We start from the raw sequence: 18,917 nt of genomic DNA, 5'->3' as shown, positions 1-18,917 counted from the left end.
ATAACAGAACTTTTTAAAAAACATTTTAAAATCCAAGCAATTTACAGTAAGTTTTTGGTGTCTTTTATTTTGAAGAAATGTCTGGCTGGACTTCCTCCTTCTTCAATGAGACTGGATTCATTGGTCCAGATCCTGTGAGCAGATGTTGCATCGACCATCAACCAATGGTTGTGTGCCACGTCATAAACTGTGTCGCCTGGCCATCATAAAACACATTGATATATCATATAATGTGGATCCTAATAGTTTCCTCAGCATACTAGAGCTGGTGCGACATTCTGTATAATCTTTAAAAACATTTTTACAAATCCTTCAATAGCATCAACCTATTTCATGTTACAAAAAAACAGGCAAAATGTTGACAAAACTAGAAGACATCACCAGCATGTCAAGTGGAAGCTTAGCTCCCAGTCTCTCCCGTTTTTAATTCAACACAGGTCGCTTGGACCGTGGTGTTCTCAGTCTTTTCTCTCGTCTCCTGATCGAGACGCTGAACACAGGAGTAGAAAACCACGAGGGGGAATGATTGGTATCTACCCCGATACCCGATGTTAATCTGTTCAACATGGTAACTAATACATGTGGTGTAGTTACCTGAGTTTTAGACAAAGCAGCGATCTAAGTCCCCTGACTTGGTGTCCAGTGTCTGTGTGGGTACAGGGGTTAACTGACTTGGTGTCAGGTATCTGTGTGGGTACAGGGGTTACCTGACTTGGTATCAAGTGTATGTGTGGTTACAGGGGTTACCTGACTTGGTATCAAGTGTCTGTGTGGGTATAGGGGTTAACTGACTTGATGTCCAGTATATGGGGTTACCTAACCTGGTGTCAAGTGTCTGTGTGGGTACAGGGGTTACCTGACTTGGTATCAAGTGTCTGTGTGGGTATAGGGGTTAACTGACTTGGTGTCCAGTATATGGGGTTACCTAACCTGGTGTCAAGTGTCTGTGTGGGTACAGGGGTTAACTGACTTGTTGTCCAGTGTCTGTGTGGGTACAGAGGTTTCCTCTATATGCTGTATAGTGAGTGACATTATGTATAGATATACCATTTCTAGAAGTCATATTCCTCATCTTAATGATACATTATGTATAGATATACAATTTATAGAAGTCATATTCCTCATCTAATCTTGACATATTATGAGTTGAGATTTGGAAGGATGGCCTCGAGATTAGACCACATAGGTTAATGTAGCCCATCACAGGCCCCTGATCCTGTGCAGGGAAGTATTTTGGAGTGGACTGTGATTGAATAAGTATGATTAATAAATATATTTATTAATTTAATTTATATTAATTTATTTTGTAATGTTTTTTTTAGTTGACGTTTTTTATTTTGTATGATATCGTTTTCTCTCTTTCCCGAAATTGTATTGTTATTATTATTAATAGTTATCAATAATGTTGTTATTATCTTATTCAATACCCCGTCCAGCTGGTGGCGATAATGCACCCCTAACATTGAATGCCAGCCGCCGTTCAACCCCATCGAAGAAGGAGAAGATTTAGACCACCTCAAGAGGAACCGGAAACGAGAACAAACTTTTCCCGGTCATTTTACGCAGCTAAAGTTGTTTAGTATTTTCTCTTGTTTAGACACCAACACATTAAAGAACACGTCTACAACCTGTAAAAACCATCCCAGCGAGGAAAGTCGTGAGGTTAGCGAGCTATTTATTGGCACGCTCTTGCTTAGCCGCCCATAGTTAGTGATTATAGCGTAACGTTAACCGGCTGGCCAGGTATCAACGTAGACAGTCAGTGCACTTGTTGGTGATACGTGGATTCAACCTGAAGGTAGCTACAGATAACTTGTTTTGTGATCGTATGCAGGTTATTATTCCAACTTTGCTCTAACGTTAAGTCGACTACACAAGGTCTCGGTGAGCAACTGAATCAGGTGTGTTTTGAGCAAGGCTGGAACAAAAACCTGCACACCAGTTCTCCAGGGGTTAGGGTTGGACATCCTGGCATCTGCTCCAATATACCGAGGGTGGCTTGATTCATTATAACCAGGACCCTGTGTTTTGGTTGATTCATTATAACCAGGTCCCTGTTTTGGTTCATCGTGTTAATTCATTATAACCAGGTCCCTGTGTTTTGATTGATTCATTATAACTAGGTCCCTGTGTTTTGGTTCATTCATTATAAACAGGTCCCTGTGTTTTGGTTAATCGTGTTGATTCATTATAACCAGGTCCCTGTGTTTTGGTTAATCGTGTTGATTCATTATAACTAGGTCCCTGTGTTTTGGTTAATCGTGTTGATTCATTATAACCAGGTCCCTGTGTTTTGGTTAATCGTGTTGATTCATTATAACTAGGTCCCTGTGTTTTGGTTAATCGTGTTGATTCATTATAACCAGGTCCCTGTGTTTTGGTTAATCGTGTTGATTCATTATAACCAGGTCCCTGTGTTTTGGTTAATCGTGTTGATTCATTATAACTAGGTCCCTGTGTTTTGGTTCATTCATTATAAACAGGTCCCTGTGTTTTGGTTAATCGTGTTGATTCATTATAACCAGGTCCCTGTGTTTTGGTTAATCGTGTTGATTCATTATAACCAGGTCCCTGTGTTTTGGTTAATCATGTTGATTCATTATAACCAGGTACCTGTTTTGGTTAATCGTGTTAATTCATTATAACCAGGTCCCTGTGTTTTGATTGATTCATTATAACCAGGACCCTGTGTTTTGGTTGATTCATTATAACCAGGACCCTGTGTTTTGGTTAATCATTATGACCAGGACCCTGTGTTTTGGTTGATTCATTATAACCAGGACCCTGTGTTTTGGTTGATTCATTATAACCAGGACCCTGTGTTTTGGTTGATTCATTATAACCAGGACCCTGTGTTTTGGTTAATCATTATGACCAGGACCCTGTGTTTTGGTTGATTCATTATAACCAGGACCCTGTGTTTTGGTTGATTCATTATAACCAGGATCCTGTGTTTTGGTTGATTCATTATAACCAGGACCCTGTGTTTTGGTTAATCATTATGACCAGGACCCTGTGTTTTGGTTGATTCATTATAACCAGGACCCTGTGTTTTGGTTGATTCATTATAACCAGGACCCTGTGTTTTGGTTGATTCATTATAACCAGGACCCTGTGTTTTGGTTGATTCATTATAACCAGGATCCTGTGTTTTGGTTAATCATTATGACCAGGACCCTGTGTTTTGGTTAATCATTATGACCAGGACCCTGTGTTTTGGTTGATTCATTATAACCAGGACCCTGTGTTTTGGTTGATTCATTATAACCAGGTCCCTGTGTTTTGGTTGATTCATTATAACCAGGATCCTGTGTTTTGGTTGATTCATTATAACCAGGTCCCTGTGTTTTGGTTGATTCATTATAACCAGGACCCTGTGTTTTGGTTGATTCATTATAACCAGGACCCTGTGTTTTGGTATTTTATTTTATTTTAAGCATTTTCTATAAATTTGAATTAGAACAAAAATGAAAGCAGTTGTCTAAGGATGTTTCTGGACCATCTGACATGAAAAACAAACAGGACCGTTTGATGAAAAATCTTTTAAATAAAGGTTTAAAAAAAAAAAAACAATGTCATGTGACAAACACGATTAACCAAAACACAAAGGGACCTAACATTCTAACAACTTAACATCTCTTGTTTCAGATACTTTCTCATGTTTTAGATTTCAACATGTCCTTGAGTGCAGTCCACTCCACACTGTCCAGTCTGAAAACATGTCAGGCAGATATTGGAACGGGGATGGACATCGTGACCGACGTCGCTCTGGACGTGGCAGAAACAGCAGGTAGGTTAGTGGCACGTCTCTATCAGAGAGACACGTGTGGCAGAAACAGCAGGTAGGTTAGTGGCACGTCTCTATCAGAGAGACACTTGACTGTGCTGGTAATATCTTTGTCGAATCCTTCTCACTGGACAGGCTCTTTGTGTGTATGTAGTCAACGGGACTGTCTGACTGACTGACTGACTGTCTGACTGACTGACTGTCTGTCTGACTGACTGACTGTCTGACTGACTGACTGACTGTCTGACTGACTGACTAGGAAGTGGAGCGGTTCACACAAGGATGTCACTTGAGGATTTTGGTATATTGAAGTTTTTACGAGCCCAGGTCAAAAATCTGTGCCGTGTGATATTTGAACATATTAAATCTCTCTATCCAGCAGGCTATTTGGACACATTTTCTACTAGCCCGGTCTGGAAAGCACTAGCCAGCAGGCTAGTTGGACACATTTTCTACTAGCCCGGTCTGGAAAGCACTAGCCAGCAGGCTAGTTGGACACATTTTCTACTAGCCCGGTCTGGAAAGCACTAGCCAGCAGGCTAGTTGGACACATTTTCTACTAGCCCGGTCTGGAAAGCACTAGCCAGCAGGCTAGTTGGACACATTTTCTACTAGCTCGGTCTGGAAAGCACTAGCCAGCAGGCTAGTTGGACACATTTTCTACTAGCTCGGTCTGAAAAGCACTAGCCAGCAGGCTAGTTGGACACATTTTCTACTAGCCCGGTCTGGAAAGCACTAGCCAGCAGGCTAGTTGGACACATTTTCTACTAGCTCGGTCTGAAAAGCACTAGCCAGCAGGCTAGTTGGACACATTTTCTACTAGCCCGGTCTGGAAAGCACTAGCCAACAGGCTAGTTGGACACATTTTCTACTAGCCCGGTCTGGAAAGCACTAGCCAGCAGGCTAGTTGGACACATTTTCTACTAGCCCGGTCTGGAAAGCACTAGCCAGCAGGCTAGTTGGACACATTTTCTACTAGCTCGGTCTGGAAAGCACTAGCCAGCAGGCTATTTGGACACATTTTCTACTAGCTCGGTCTGGAAAGCACTAGCCAGCAGGCTAGTTGGACACATTTTCTACTAGCTTGGTCTGGAAAGCACTAGCCAGCAGGCTAGTTGGACACATTTTCTACTAGCACGGTCTGAAAAGCACTAGCCAGCAGGCTAGTTGGACACATTTTCTACTAGCTCTGTCTGGAAAGCACTAGCCAGCAGGCTAGTTGGACACATTTTCTACTAGCCCGGTCTGGAAAGCACTAGCCAGCAGGCTAGTTGGACATATGTTCTACTAGCTCGGTCTGGAAAGCACTAGCCAGCAGGCTAGTTGGACACATTTTCTACTAGCCCGGTCTGGAAAGCACTAGCCAGCAGGCTAGTTGGACACATTTTCTACTAGCCCGGTCTGGAAAGCACTAGCCCGGTCTGGAAAGCACTAGCCAGCAGGCTAGTTGGACACATTTTCTACTAGCACGGTCTGAAAAGCACTAGCCAGCAGGCTAGTTGGACACATTTTCTACTAGCTCGGTCTGAAAAGCACTAGCCAACAGGCTAGTTGGACACATGTTCTACTAGCTCGGTCTGGAAAGCACTAGTCAGCAGGCTAGTTGGACACATTTTCTACTAGCCCGGTCCGAAAAGCACTAGCCAGCAGGCTAGTTGGACACATTTTCTACTATACAGAGCTATGGAATGCTGTCTATCATTTGGAAGCTTGTGTCACCATAACAACAGTATACAGAGCTATGGAATGCTGTCTACCATTTGGAAGCTTGTGTCACCATAACAACAGTATACAGACCTATGGAATGCTGTCTACCATTTGGAAGCTTGTGTCACCATAACAACAGTATACAGAGATATGAGTAATTTAGTATGATGTGATGATTATTACAGGAACTGAGAATGATGCAGTCCTGAAGAAGCTGGAGGTGATGATGCTGGAGTGTGCCAAACTGGACCAGGAGATCAACTGCTTCGTTGAGGTGGTGAACTCTGTCACTGCAGAGGTGAAGTACTGAACTGCAGGGGTCAAAGTTCATTTTCTGTCGGATGTATTCTGGAGATCAGTGTGGATCCTCAAACGGCAGTGTGTAGCCTACTGTAGCTGTTGGATAAGGAATTACAATCCTCTACGTTATCACTCAGAATGTCACTTTCCAGTGATACTAGTCATGTAATGGTGTTATTAAACTAAACCAGACAATAGATGATCTATTTACCTAGTCCTGTAATGGTGTTATTATAGACAATAGATGATATATTTACCTAGTCATGTTATTCAACTAAACCAGTCAAGCCCATAGAACAATGTAGTACTAAATAAACGGGTTACATTTCTTTAAATGGACAATTCTGTGAACTGTCTTGTGCCAGTTTTGAATTGATACAATACCTGTTAGCGAAGGTGTCAGCTTGAGATGACATGCAGGAGCATGCTGGGAGTTGTAGTTTTGTATGATGTCTACTTTGATGCTAATTAGCATTTTCAAATCTGTGAGGAAATGGGGCCAAATATATTGATGAAAGTCACCTTGTCCTAGAGATATATTGATAAAAGTCACCTTGTCCTAGAGATATATTGATAAAAGTCACCTTGTCCTAGAGATATATTGATAAAAGTCACCTTGTCCTAGAGATATATTGATAAAAGTCACCTTGTCCTAGAGATATATTGATAAAAGTCACCTTGTCCTGGAGAGATTGACATGGTAATTAAAACGCCACACCGGGGTAAACTACACCAAACACAGCCCTTATTTTAACTGTTTCTAAAATCCTCTATAGGGGGGGGGGGGAATGAATGGTGAGGGAAAGATTGGAACCAGGGAGGGACTAACTGATCGTCTGAAACAGGGAGGGACTAACTGATCGTCTGAAACAGGGAGGGACTAACTGATCATGTCCAATACCACCTGTCTGCCCCCCCCCAGAGCACCTGTCTGCCCCCCCCAGAGCACCTGTCTGCCCCCCCCAGAGCACCTGTCTGCCCTCCCTAGAGCACCTGTCTGCCCCCCCCCCCCCAGCACCTGTCTGCCCCCCCCAGCACCTGTCTGACCCCCCCCCCCCCCCCCAGCACCTGTCTGATGTTACCTGCCTCCTGTTCTCCAGGTGAGAAACCAGGAGCCCGAGGCCATGTTCAGACTGAAGTCTCTGGTGAAGGAGAAGTTCACTGAGAGACACGGCAGTCTGTCTGAGGGAGAGCTACAGAACCACGTCAAGCTGGTCAGCTTTAAGGAGAACGTCAGAAACGCACTCAAAACAGGTGAGGCACACACACACACACACACACACACACACTAGTTGTATGTAGACTAGCAGCATGTCCCACATGGTGACTGGTAACCTGTCTTGTGTGTATGTTCTGTCTCCATCAGTGAACCCTGAGGCAGCAGATAATATGGAGGAGGAGCTAGATGAGGATGTTGCTGTGACGCAGAGTGAGGTTAACTTCACCTGTCCCCTGACTCAGGTTGGTCTCTCTCCTCCTGTCAGTATCTAACCTGTCCCCTGACTCAGGTTGGTCTCTCTCCTCCTGTCAGTATCTAACCTGTCCCCTGACTCAGGTTGGTCCTCTACTCCTCCTGTCAGTATCAAACCTGTCCCCTGACTCAGGTTGGTCTCTACTCCTCCTGTCAGTATCTAACCTGTCCCCTGACTCAGGTTGGTCTCTCTCCTCCTGTCAGTATCTAACCTGTCCCCTGACTCAGGTTGGTCTCTCCTCCTCCTGTCAGTATCTAACCTGTCCCCTGACTCAGGTTGGTCTCTCTTCCTCCTGTCAGTATCTAACCTGTCCCCTGACTCAGGTTGGTCTCTCCTCCTCCTGTCAGTATCTAACCTGTCCCCTGACTCAGGTTGGTCTCTCTCCTCCTGTCAGTATCTAACCTGTCCCCTCACTCAGGTTGGTCTCTCTCCTCCTGTCAGTATCTAACCTGTCCCCTGACTCAGGTTGGTCTCTCCTCCTCCTGTCAGTATCTAACCTGTCCCCTGACTCAGGTTGGTCTCTCTTCCTCCTGTCAGTATCTAACCTGTCCCCTGACTCAGGTTGGTCTCTCCTCCTCCTGTCAGTATCTAACCTGTCCCCTGACTCAGGTTGGTCTCTCTCCTCCTGTCAGTATCTAACCTGTCCCCTCACTCAGGTTGGTCTCTCTCCTCCTGTCAGTATCTAACCTGTCCCCTGACTGTTTGGTCTCTACTCCTCCTGTCAGTATCTAACCTGTCCCCTGACTCAGGTTGGTCTCTACTCCTGTCAGTAACTAACCTGTCCCCTGACTCAGGTTGGTCTCTCTCCTCCTGTCAGTATCTAACCTGTCCCCTGACTCAGGTTGGTCTCTACTCTTCCTGTCAGTATCTAACCTGTCCCCTGACTCAGGTTGGTCTCTCCTCCTCATGTCAGTATCTAACCTGTCCCCTGACTCAGGTTGGTCTCTACTCTTCCTGTCAGTATCTAACCTGTCCCCTGACTCAGGTTGGTCTCTCCTCCTCATGTCAGTATCTAACCTGTCCCCTGACTCAGGTTGGTCTCTCCTCCTCCTGTCAGTATCTAACCTGTCCCCTCACTCAGGTTGGTCTAGCCTGTCCCCTGACTCAGGTTGGTCTCTCTCCTCCTGTCAGTAACTAACCTGTCCCCTGACTCAGGTTGGTCTCTACTCCTGTCAGTAACTAACCTGTCCCCTGACTCAGGTTGGTCTCTCTCCTCCTGTCAGTATCTAACCTGTCCCCTGACTCAGTTTGGTCTCTACTCCTCCTGTCAGTATCTAACCTGTCCCCTGACTCAGGTTGGTCTCTACTCTTCCTGTCAGTATCTAACCTGTCCCCTGACTCAGGTTGGTCTCTCTCCTCCTGTCAGTAACTAGCCTGTCCCCTGACTCAGGTTGGTCTCTCTCCTCCTGTCAGTAACTAGCCTGTCCCCTCACTCAGGTTGGTCTCTCTCCTCCTGTCAGTAACTAGCCTGTCCCCTGACTCAGGTTGGTCTCTCTCCTCCTGTCAGTAACTAGCCTGTCCCCTGACTCAGGTTGGTCTCTCTCCTCCTGTCAGTATCTAACCTGTCCCCTGACTCAGTTTGGTCTCTACTCTTCCTGTCAGTATCTAACCTGTCCCCTGACTCAGGTTGGTCTCTACTCCTCCTGTCAGTATCTAACCTGTCCCCTGACTCAGGTTGGTCTCTACTCCTCCTGTCAGTATCTAACCTGTCCCCTGACTCAGGTTGGTCTCTACTCCTCCTGTCAGTAACTTCACCTGTCCCCTGACTCAGGTTGGTCTCTACTCCTCCTGTCAGTAACTTCACCTGTCCCCTGACTCAGGTTGGTCTCCTCCTCCTGTCAGTATCTAACCTGTCCCCTGACTCAGGTTGGTCTCTACTCCTCCTGTCAGTAACTTCACCTGTCCCCTGACTCAGGTTGGTCTCTCTCCTCCTGTCAGTAACTAGCCTGTCCCCTGACTCAGTTTGGTCTCTACTCCTCCTGTCAGTATCTAACCTGTCCCCTGACTCAGGTTGGTCTCTACTCCTCCTGTCAGTATCTAACCTGTCCCCTGACTCAGGTTGGTCTCTACTCCTCCTGTCAGTAACTTTACCTGTCCCCTGACTCAGGTTGGTCTCCTCCTCCTGTCAGTATCTAACCTGTCCCCTCAGGTTGGTCTCTACTCCTCCTGTCAGTAACTTCACCTGTCCCCTGACTCAGGTTGGTCTCTACTCCTCCTGTCAGTAACTTCACCTGTCCCCTGACTCAGGTTGGTCTCCTCCTCCTGTCAGTATCTAACCTGTCCCCTCAGGTTGGTCTCTACTCCTCCTGTCAGTATCTAACCTGTCCCCTCAGGTTGGTCTCTCTCTTCCTGTCAGTGTCTAACCTGTCCCCTCAGGTATGTCTTTCCCCCACTGTAAACTAATCTGCCGGGCAACAGGACAATAAAGCCTTAGTCTGGTTGTGTCCATGTTGTTGTGTGGCCCTGCAGGTGGAGATGGTATGTCTTTCCCCCACTGTAAACTAATCTGCCCGGCAACAGGACAATAAAGCCTTACAGTCTGGTTGTGTCCATGTTGTTGTGTGGCCCTGCAGGTGGAGATGGTGAACCCAATGAAGAACAAGAAGTGTAACCACCACTACGACCGGGACGCCATTATGGGGATGATCAAGGCCAGGCAAAACCAGAAGAAGAAGTTACGGTGAGACGTGACGCTCCTGCTGTCTGGTTTAGTCAATTCATTTACACTCTGTTGTCTTGAGTCTGCCTGTTACTGTTAGCACCTTGTCAATCAGGATGTGATGTAGTCTCTCTGCCCTACCCTGTTGCTATAGCACCTTGTCAATCAGGATGTGATGTCATCTCTCTGTCCTACCCCTGTTGCTATAGCACCTTGTCAATCAGGATGTGATGTCTCTCTGTCCTACCCCTGTTGCTATAGCACCTTGTCAATCAGGATGTGATGTCTCTCTGTCCTACCCCTGTTGCTATAGCACCTTGTCAATCAGGATGTGATGTCATCTCTCTGTCCTACCCCTGTTGCTATAGCACCTTGTCAATCAGGATGTGATGTCGTCTCTCTGTCCTACCCTGTTGTTATAGCACCTTGTCAATCAGGATGTGATGTCGTCTCTCTGTCCTACCCTGTTATTGTTAGCACCTTGTCAATCAGGATGTGATGTCGTCTCTCTGTCCTACCCTGTTACTGTTAGCACCTTGTCAATCAGGATGTGATGTCGTCTCTCTGTCCTACCCTGTTACTGTTAGCACCTTGTCAATCAGGATGTGATGTCGTCTCTCTGTCCTACCCTGTTGCTATAGCACCTTGTCAATCAGGATGTGATGTCTCTCTGTCCTACCCCTGTTGCTATAGCACCTTGTCAATCAGGATGTGATGTCATCTCTCTGTCCTACCCTTGTTGCTATAACACCTTGTCAATCAGGATGTGATGTCGTCTCTCTGTCCTACCCCTGTTGCTATAGCACCTTGTCAATCAAGATGTGATGTCATCTCTCTGTCCTACCCTTGTTGCTATAACACCTTGTCAATCAGGATGTGATGTCGTCTCTCTGTCCTACCCCTGTTGCTATAGCACCTTGTCAATCAGGATGTGATGTCGTCTCTCTGTCCTACCCTGTTGTTATAGCACCTTGTCAATCAGGATGTGATGTCGTCTCTCTGTTCTACCCTGTTATTGTTAGCACCTTGTCAATCAGGATGTGATGTCGTCTCTCTGTCCTACCCTGTTACTGTTAGCACCTTGTCAATCAGGATGTGATGTCGTCTCTGTCCTACCCTGTTGCTATAGCACCTTGTCAATCAGGATGTGATGTCGTCTCTCTGTCCTACCCTTTTGCTATAGCACCTTGTCAATCAGGATGTGATGTCGTCTCTCTGTCCTACCCCTGTTGCTATAGCACCTTGTCAATCAGGATGTGATGTCGTCTCTCTGTCCTACCCGTTGCTATAGCACCTTGTCAATCAGGATGTGATGTCGTCTCTCTGTCCTACCCGTTACTATAGCACCTTGTCAATCAGGATGTGATGTCGTCTCTCTGTACTACCCTGCTGTTATAGCACCTTGTCAATCAGGATGTGATGTCGTCTCTCTGTCCTACCCTGTTGCTATAGCACCTTGTCAATCAGGATGTGATGTCGTCTCTCTGTCCTACCCCTGTTGCTATAGCACCTTGTCAATCAGGATGTGATGTCGTCTCTCTGTCCTACCCTGTTCTTATAACACCTTGTCAAACAGGATGTGATGTCGTCTCTCTGTCCTACCCTGTTGTTATAGCACCTTGTCAATCAGGATGGGATGTCGTCTCTCTGTCCTACCCTGTTGTTATAACACCTTGTCAAACAGGATGTGATGTCGTCTCTCTGTCCTACCCTGTTGCTATAGCACCTTGTCAATCAGGATGTGATGTCGTCTCTCTGTCCTACCCTGTTATTGTTAGCACCTTGTCAATCAGGATGTGATGTCGTCTCTCTGTCCTACCCTGTTACTGTTAGCACCTTGTCAATCAGGATGTGATGTCGTCTCTGTCCTACCCTGTTGCTATAGCACCTTGTCAATCAGGATGTGATGTCGTCTCTCTGTCCTACCCTTTTGCTATAGCACCTTGTCAATCAGGATGTGATGTCGTCTCTCTGTCCTACCCCTGTTGCTATAGCACCTTGTCAATCAGGATGTGATGTCGTCTCTCTGTCCTACCCGTTGCTATAGCACCTTGTCAATCAGGATGTGATGTCGTCTCTCTGTCCTACCCGTTACTATAGCACCTTGTCAATCAGGATGTGATGTCGTCTCTCTGTACTACCCTGCTGTTATAGCACCTTGTCAATCAGGATGTGATGTCGTCTCTCTGTCCTACCCTGTTGCTATAGCACCTTGTCAATCAGGATGTGATGTCGTCTCTCTGTCCTACCCCTGTTGCTATAGCACCTTGTCAATCAGGATGTGATGTCGTCTCTCTGTCCTACCCTGTTGTTATAACACCTTGTCAAACAGGATGTGATGTCGTCTCTCTGTCCTACCCTGTTGTTATAGCACCTTGTCAATCAGGATGGGATGTCGTCTCTCTGTCCTACCCTGTTGTTATAACACCTTGTCAAACAGGATGTGATGTCGTCTCTCTGTCCTACCCTGTTGCTATAGCACCTTGTCAATCAGGATGTGATGTCGTCTCTCTGTCCTACCCTGTTATTGTTAGCACCTTGTCAATCAGGATGTGATGTCGTCTCTCTGTCCTACCCTGTTACTGTTAGCACCTTGTCAATCAGGATGTGATGTCGTCTCTCTGTCCTACCCTGTTATTGTTAGCACCTTGTCAATCAGGATGTGATGTCGTCTCTCTGTCCTACCCTGTTGCTATAGCACCTTGTCAATCAGGATGTGATGTCTCTCTGTCCTACCCCTGTTGCTATAGCACCTTGTCAATCAGGATGTGATGTCGTCTCTCTGTCCTACCCTGTTGCTATAGCACCTTGTCAATCAGGATGTGATGTCGTCTCTCCGTCCTACCCTGCTGTTATAGCACCTTGTCAATCAGGATGTGATGTCGTCTCTGTCCTACCCTGTTGCTATAGCACCTTGTCAATCAGGATGTGATGTCGTCTCTCTGTTCTACCCCTGTTGCTATAGCACCTTGTCAATCAGGATGTGATGTCGTCTCTCTGTCCTACCCTGTTGTTATAACACCTTGTCAAACAGGATGTGATGTCGTCTCTCTGTCCTACCCTGTTGTTATAGCACCTTGTCAATCAGGATGGGATGTCGTCTCTCTGTCCTACCCTGTTGTTATAACACCTTGTCAAACAGGATGTGATGTCGTCTCTCTGTCCTACCCTGTTGTTATAGCACCTTGTCAATCAGGATGTGATGTCGTCTCTCTGTCCTACCCTGTTGCTATAGCACCTTGTCAATCAGGATGTGATGTCGTCTCTCTGTCCTACCCTGTTATTGTTAGCACCTTGTCAATCAGGATGTGATGTCGTCTCTCTGTCCTACCCTGTTACTGTTAGCACCTTGTCAATCAGGATGTGATGTCGTCTCTCTGTCCTACCCTGTTACTGTTAGCACCTTGTCAATCAGGATGTGATGTCGTCTCTCTGTCCTACCCCTGTTGCTATAGCACCTTGTCAATCAAGATGTGATGTCATCTCTCTGTCCTACCCTTGTTGCTATAACACCTTGTCAATCAGGATGTGATGTCGTCTCTCTGTCCTACCCCTGTTGCTATAACACCTTGTCAATCAGGATGTGATGTCATCTCTCTGTCCTACCCCTGTTGTTATAGCACCTTGTCAATCAGGATGTGATGTCATCTCTCTGTCCTACCCCTGTTGCTATAGCACCTTGTCAATCAGGATGTGATGTCTCTCTGTCCTACCCCTGTTGCTATAGCACCTTGTCAATCAGGATGTGATGTCATCTCTCTGTCCTACCCCTGTTGCTATAGCACCTTGTCAATCAGGATGTGATGTCATCTCTCTGTCCTACCCTGTTACTGTTAGCACCTTGTCAATCAGGATGTGATGTCGTCTCTCTGTCCTACCCTGTTGCTATAGCACCTTGTCAATCAGGATGTGATGTCGTCTCTCTGTCCTACCCTGTTGCTATAGCACCTTGTCAAACAGGATGTGATGTCATCTCTCTGTCCTACCCCTGTTACTGTTGCTATAGCACCTTGTCAAACAGGATGTGATGTCATCTCTCTGCCCTAACCCCTGCTGTTTTCTCACCTGGTTTTATACTTAAACAACTGTTGCAGTAAAACATTAGACTGATTCATTAGCATATTCATTTTCTCCGTCCCACAGCTGTCCGGTGGTTGGCTGTGGCAACACGGACGTGAAGCAGGGAGACCTGATCCTAGATCAGATTATGAAGAGACAGATCCAGAAGAGGTAGACTACCAAAGGCATGATTCTGGAGTACGCCAACTCATCAAACCTGACAATAATAATTAGACTTTTATTTAATTGAGGAAAAAACATGACTTGTTGTTGTTGTTGTTGTGACCAAATGTTATCTTGCTGCTGTGTCTGATCGTATTTGTTCGTCACAGAATTGCACTATTCTGAAGTTTTATATAACAAAACCTCTATTTATACATAAGGGATTCATATTTTTTAGTCAGTTCAATAAAGGGGGGGGCAGGTAGCCTAGTGGTTAGAGGGGGAGGCAGGTAGCCTAGTGGTTAGAGGGGGGGCAGGTAGCCTAGTGGTTAGAGGGGGGGGGGGCAGGTAGCCTAGTGGTTAGAGGGGGAGGCAGGTAGCCTAGTGGTTAGAGGGGGAGGCAGGTAGCCTAGTGGTTAGAGGGGGGGCAGGTAGCCTAGTGGTTAGAGGGGGGGGGGGCAGGTAGCCTAGTGGTTAGAGGGGGGGGGGGGGCAGGTAGCCTAGTGGTTAGAGGGGGGGGGGGGGCAGGTAGCCTAGTGGTTAGAGGGGGAGGCAGGTAGCCTAGTGGTTAGAGGGGGGGGCAGGTAGCCTAGTGGTTAGAGGGGGGGGGGCAGGTAGCCTAGTGGTTAGAGGGGGGGGGGCAGGTAGCCTAGTGGTTAGAGGGGGGGGGGGGCAGGTAGCCTAGTGGTTAGAGGGGGGGGGGGCAGGTAGCCTAGTGGTTAGAGGGGGGGGGGCAGGTAGCCTAGTGGTTAGAGGGGGGGGGGGGGCAGGTAGCCTAGTGGTTAGAGGGGGGGGGGGGGGGGCAGGTAGCCTAGTGGTTAGAGGGGGGGGGCAGGTAGCCTAGTGGTTAGAGGGGGGGGGGGGGCAGGTAGCCTAGTGATTAGAGGGGGGGGGGGGGGGGGGGGCAGGTAGCCTAGTGATTAGAGAGGGGGGGGGGGGGGGGGCAGGTAGCCTAGTGATTAGAGCATTGGGCCAGTAACCGAAAGGTTGCTAGATCGAATCCCTGAGCTGACAAGGTAAGAAAAATCTGTCTTTCTGCCCCTGAACAAGGCAGTTAACCCACTGTTCCCCGGTAGACCGTCATTGTAAATAATAATTTGTTCTTAACTGACTTGCCTAGTTAAATAAAAACATTTAAAAATCCTATGCCTTTGGTGTTGAGAACCTGCAGTTACTGTAATAGACCACTGGGGGGCAGTGTCGTCCCTGGAACACACCACAAAGGCATCAGGAGAGGTGACTCAGGTCATGAAGAGAGAAGCTGGATAATCAGCCTACTTATTCTGAGAGAGTTGGGCTAAATGAATCAAGAGAATGTGGGTTTCCTAAATACTTACAAACCACAAAAAGATCATGTCTGTAACATACAAACTGAAAAGATTATTGAATAAATGATGTGGAAATGATCAAGTATCTATTTTCAGTTCCATCCTAAAAGTAGACCATTTCATTGTGTGAAATCTGTGAATCAATTCAGTTGAGTGATTTAAATCTGTCTCCTCTCCTGCCTCTCCTCTCCTGCCTCTCCTCTCTTGCCTCTCCTCTCCTGCCTCTCCTCTCCTGCCTCTCCTCTCCTGCCTCTCCTCTCCTGCCTCTCCTCTCTTGCCTCTCCTCTCCTGCCTCTCCTCTCCTGCCTCTCCTGCCTCTCCTCTCCTGCCTCTCCTCTCCTGCCTCTCCTCTCCTGCCTCTCCTCTCCTGCCTCTCCTCTCCTGCCTGTCCCTCTCCTGCCTGTCCCTCTCTTGCCTCTTCTCCCCCTGCCTCTCCCCTCCTGCCTCTCCCCCTGCCTCCCCTGCCTCTCCTCTCTTGCTTCTCCTCTCCTGCCTCTCCCTCTCTTGCCTCTCCCCCTGCCTCTCCTCTCTTGCCTCTTCTCTCCTGCCTCTCCTCTGCTGCCTCTCCTGCCTCCCTCTCCTCTCTTTCCTCTCCTCTCCTGCCTCTCCCCCTGCCTCTCCCTCTCCCCTCCTGCCTCTCCCCTCCTGCCTCTCCCTCTCCTGCCTCTCCCTCTCCTGCCTCTCCCTCTCCTGCCTCTCCCCTCCTGCCTCGCCTCTCCCTCTCCTGCCTCTCCTCTCTTGCCTTTCCCTCTGCTGCCTCTCCCCCTACCTCTCCTCTCCTGCCTCTCCCCCTGCCTCTCCCTCTCCTGCCTCCATGTAAACTGAAGACTCTTTGTTCACAGGACAGAAACAAACAGAGAGTGTGCTGAGATGGAACTAGGTGAAGCTAATCTTTTAATAATCTTACGTCAGGTTTTTTAATAAGATTTCAGATGCAGCTTGCTTATTGTTTTCCCCCCCCTCATCTATGGGTGAGTTCCAAATTGCACCCTATTCCTTGTGTAGTGCACTACTATTGACCAGGGCCCATAGGGTGTCGTTTGGGACGTAGCCTCTTAAAGGGTAGGGCATGCCATACTAACCATTTGCAGACAGAATTGAGAGCGGAGAAATGATTTACAGACAAACGATACAACATTTATTTTGAGTCATTTATTCACATTGAATCTGGGTCAGTTTTGTATTAAAAATCCACGTTATCTGCTCGTTTTCACTGTCGTTTCATCACAGTTAATTTCACAGCAGTTTTTAGTTTGTGTTGGCAAACCAATGAACACTCACCATTAGTGCCAGCCTGTTCCATCTCTTAGGCCTGGGTCTGAATATTATACTCCATACTCCCCACTCTGTTTGTCCCAAATGGCGCCCCATTCCCTTTAACTGCTTTGGAATGATTGGGGAACAAATAGCTACTTTGGAGGTGACTTTTTAAAACTATTTGAATACGGATTTCAGGAAGTGTGACTACTTTTTAAAACCATATGAATACAGATTTCAGGAAGTGTGACTACTTATTAAAACTATTTGAATGCAGATTTCAGGAAGGGACTACTTTTTAAAACTATTTGAATGCAGATTTCAGGAAGTGACTACTTTTTAAAACTATTTGAATACAGATTTCAGGAAGTGACTACTTTTTAAAACCATATGAATACAGATTTCAGGAAGTGTGACTACTTATTAAAACTATTTGAATGCAGATTTCAGGAAGTGACTACTTTTTAAAACTATTTGAATGCAGATTTCAGGAAGTGACTACTTTTTAAAACTATTTGAATACAGATTTCAGGAAGTGACTACTTTTTAAAACTATTTGAATGCAGATTTCAGGAAGTGACTACTTTTTAAAACTATTTGAATACAGATTTCAGGAAGTGTGACTACTTTTTAAAACTATTTGAATACAGATTTCAGGAAGTGACTACTTTTTAAAACTATTTGAATGCAGATTTCAGGAAGTTACTACTTTTTAAAACTATTTGAATACAGATTTCAGGAAGTGACTACTTTTTAAAACTATTTGAATGCAGATTTCAGGAAGTGACTACTTTTTAAAACTATTTGAATACAGATTTCAGGAAGTGACTACTTTTTAAAACTATTTGAATACAGATTTCAGGAAGTGTGACTACTTTTTAAAACTATTTGAATACAGATTTCAGGAAGTGACTACTTTTTAAAACTATTTGAATGCAGATTTCAGGAAGTGACTACTTTTTAAAACTATTTGAATACAGATTTCAGGAAGTGACTACTTTTTAAAACTATTTGAATGCAGATTTCAGGAAGTGACTACTTTTTAAAACTATTTGAATACAGATTTCAGGAAGTGTGACTACTTTTTAAAACTATTTTAATACAGATTTCAGGAAGTGACTACTTTTTAAAACTATTTGAATGCAGATTTCAGGAAGTGACTACTTTTTAAAACTATTTGAATACAGATTTCAGGAAGTGACTACTTTTTAAAACTATTTGAATGCAGATTTCAGGAAGTGACTACTTTTTAAAACTATTTGAATACAGATTTCAGGAAGTGACTACTTTTTAAAACTATTTGAATGCAGATTTCAGGAAGTGACTACTTTTTAAAACTATTTGAATACAGATTTCAGGAAGTGACTACTTTTTAAAACTATTTGAATGCAGATTTCAGGAAGTGACTACTTTTTAAAACTATTTGAATACAGATTTCAGGAAGTGACTACTTTTTAAAACTATTTGAATACAGATTTCAGGAAGTGTGACTACTTATTAAAACTATGGGGAAGTTGGGGGATAGTTTCGTGAGCCAATGCTAACTAGCATTAGCGCAATGGCTGGGAGTGTATGGGTATTAGCAGATACCCATAGACTTCTAGCCGTTGCGCTAACGCTAGTTAGCAACATCCTTCAAACTGCACGCAGACGTAAAAATTGTGTTCACAAGTTCATCTGATTCTGGGGAGGTAGATAAAGGACCTCATTGCCCAAAATCCCCAAGTATCCCTTCAAAAGGGACAGTTTACTAGGAACACGAACAAACCTGCTTATCCACCTACCTTGGCTGTAGTTGATTCAAGACGACAGTTTACTGGGAACACGAACAAACCTGCTTATCCACCTACCTCGGCTGTAGTTGATTCAAGACGACAGTTTACTAGGAACACGAACAAACCTGCTTATCCACCTACCTTGGCTGTAGTTGATTCAAGACGACAGTTTTTGGGATGTTTTAGTTTCCTTTCGACACTTGACAGTCATATTTTGTTACTGTTCGCGATGACACTTAATAACACATTAAACTGTTCTGGTGCCTGTGTAATACAACTGTAATGGCTTTTTTTTAGAGCAGCATATTGTTACATAATATTTTGGGGTAATTGCATTTTAATTGCATAGCAATGAGCTGAGTTTTTTTTTCCAACTACTGTACAGAAGGAATAGTGATTGTTCCTTATTCC

The 18,917-nt window shown here is 45.5% G+C and overlaps 1 protein-coding gene across 5 annotated transcripts; it reads left to right on the top strand.

The window, feature by feature from the left end:
* The first annotated feature begins 1,499 nt into the window (after positions 1-1,499).
* Positions 1,500-14,608, top strand: LOC110510375 (NSE2 SUMO ligase component of SMC5/6 complex). Of its 5 annotated transcripts, none has more exons than XM_090215844.1 (7): positions 1,500-1,798; positions 3,649-3,790; positions 5,680-5,792; positions 6,895-7,048; positions 7,161-7,255; positions 9,840-9,946; positions 14,069-14,608. In XM_090215844.1, exons 2-7 carry the CDS (start codon positions 3,676-3,678, stop codon positions 14,157-14,159), a joined length of 675 nt encoding a protein of 224 aa, XP_090071970.1. In that variant the 5' UTR covers positions 1,500-1,798; positions 3,649-3,675; the 3' UTR covers positions 14,160-14,608. The 5 variants fall into 5 exon arrangements, with proteins under 5 accessions (XP_090071970.1, XP_090071988.1, XP_090071980.1 ...); XM_090215854.1 differs by having other exon boundaries at positions 1,513-1,662; positions 14,069-14,550; XM_090215848.1 differs by having other exon boundaries at positions 1,517-1,798; positions 3,668-3,790; positions 14,069-14,458.
* Positions 14,609-18,917: the final 4,309 nt, after the last annotated feature.

The sequence above is a fragment of the Oncorhynchus mykiss genome, chromosome 2 (assembly GCF_057628025.1).
Source record: "Oncorhynchus mykiss isolate SJ-2025 chromosome 2, ASM5762802v1, whole genome shotgun sequence".
In the NCBI taxonomy this organism is placed as follows: domain Eukaryota; kingdom Metazoa; phylum Chordata; class Actinopteri; order Salmoniformes; family Salmonidae; genus Oncorhynchus; species Oncorhynchus mykiss.
Note: the sequence above shows the minus strand (reverse complement) of the source record. Positions and strands in the feature narration are given on the sequence as shown.

Coding starts and splice junctions, on each gene's coding strand:
- LOC110510375 (XM_090215844.1), top strand. CDS start 3,676: ATGTCCTTGAGTGCAGTCCACTCCACACTGTCCAGTCTGAAAACATGT. Junction 3,791..5,679: donor GGACGTGGCAGAAACAGCAG/GTAGGTTAGTGG, acceptor TGATTATTACAG/GAACTGAGAATGATGCAGTC. Junction 7,049..7,160: donor CAGAAACGCACTCAAAACAG/GTGAGGCACACA, acceptor TGTCTCCATCAG/TGAACCCTGAGGCAGCAGAT.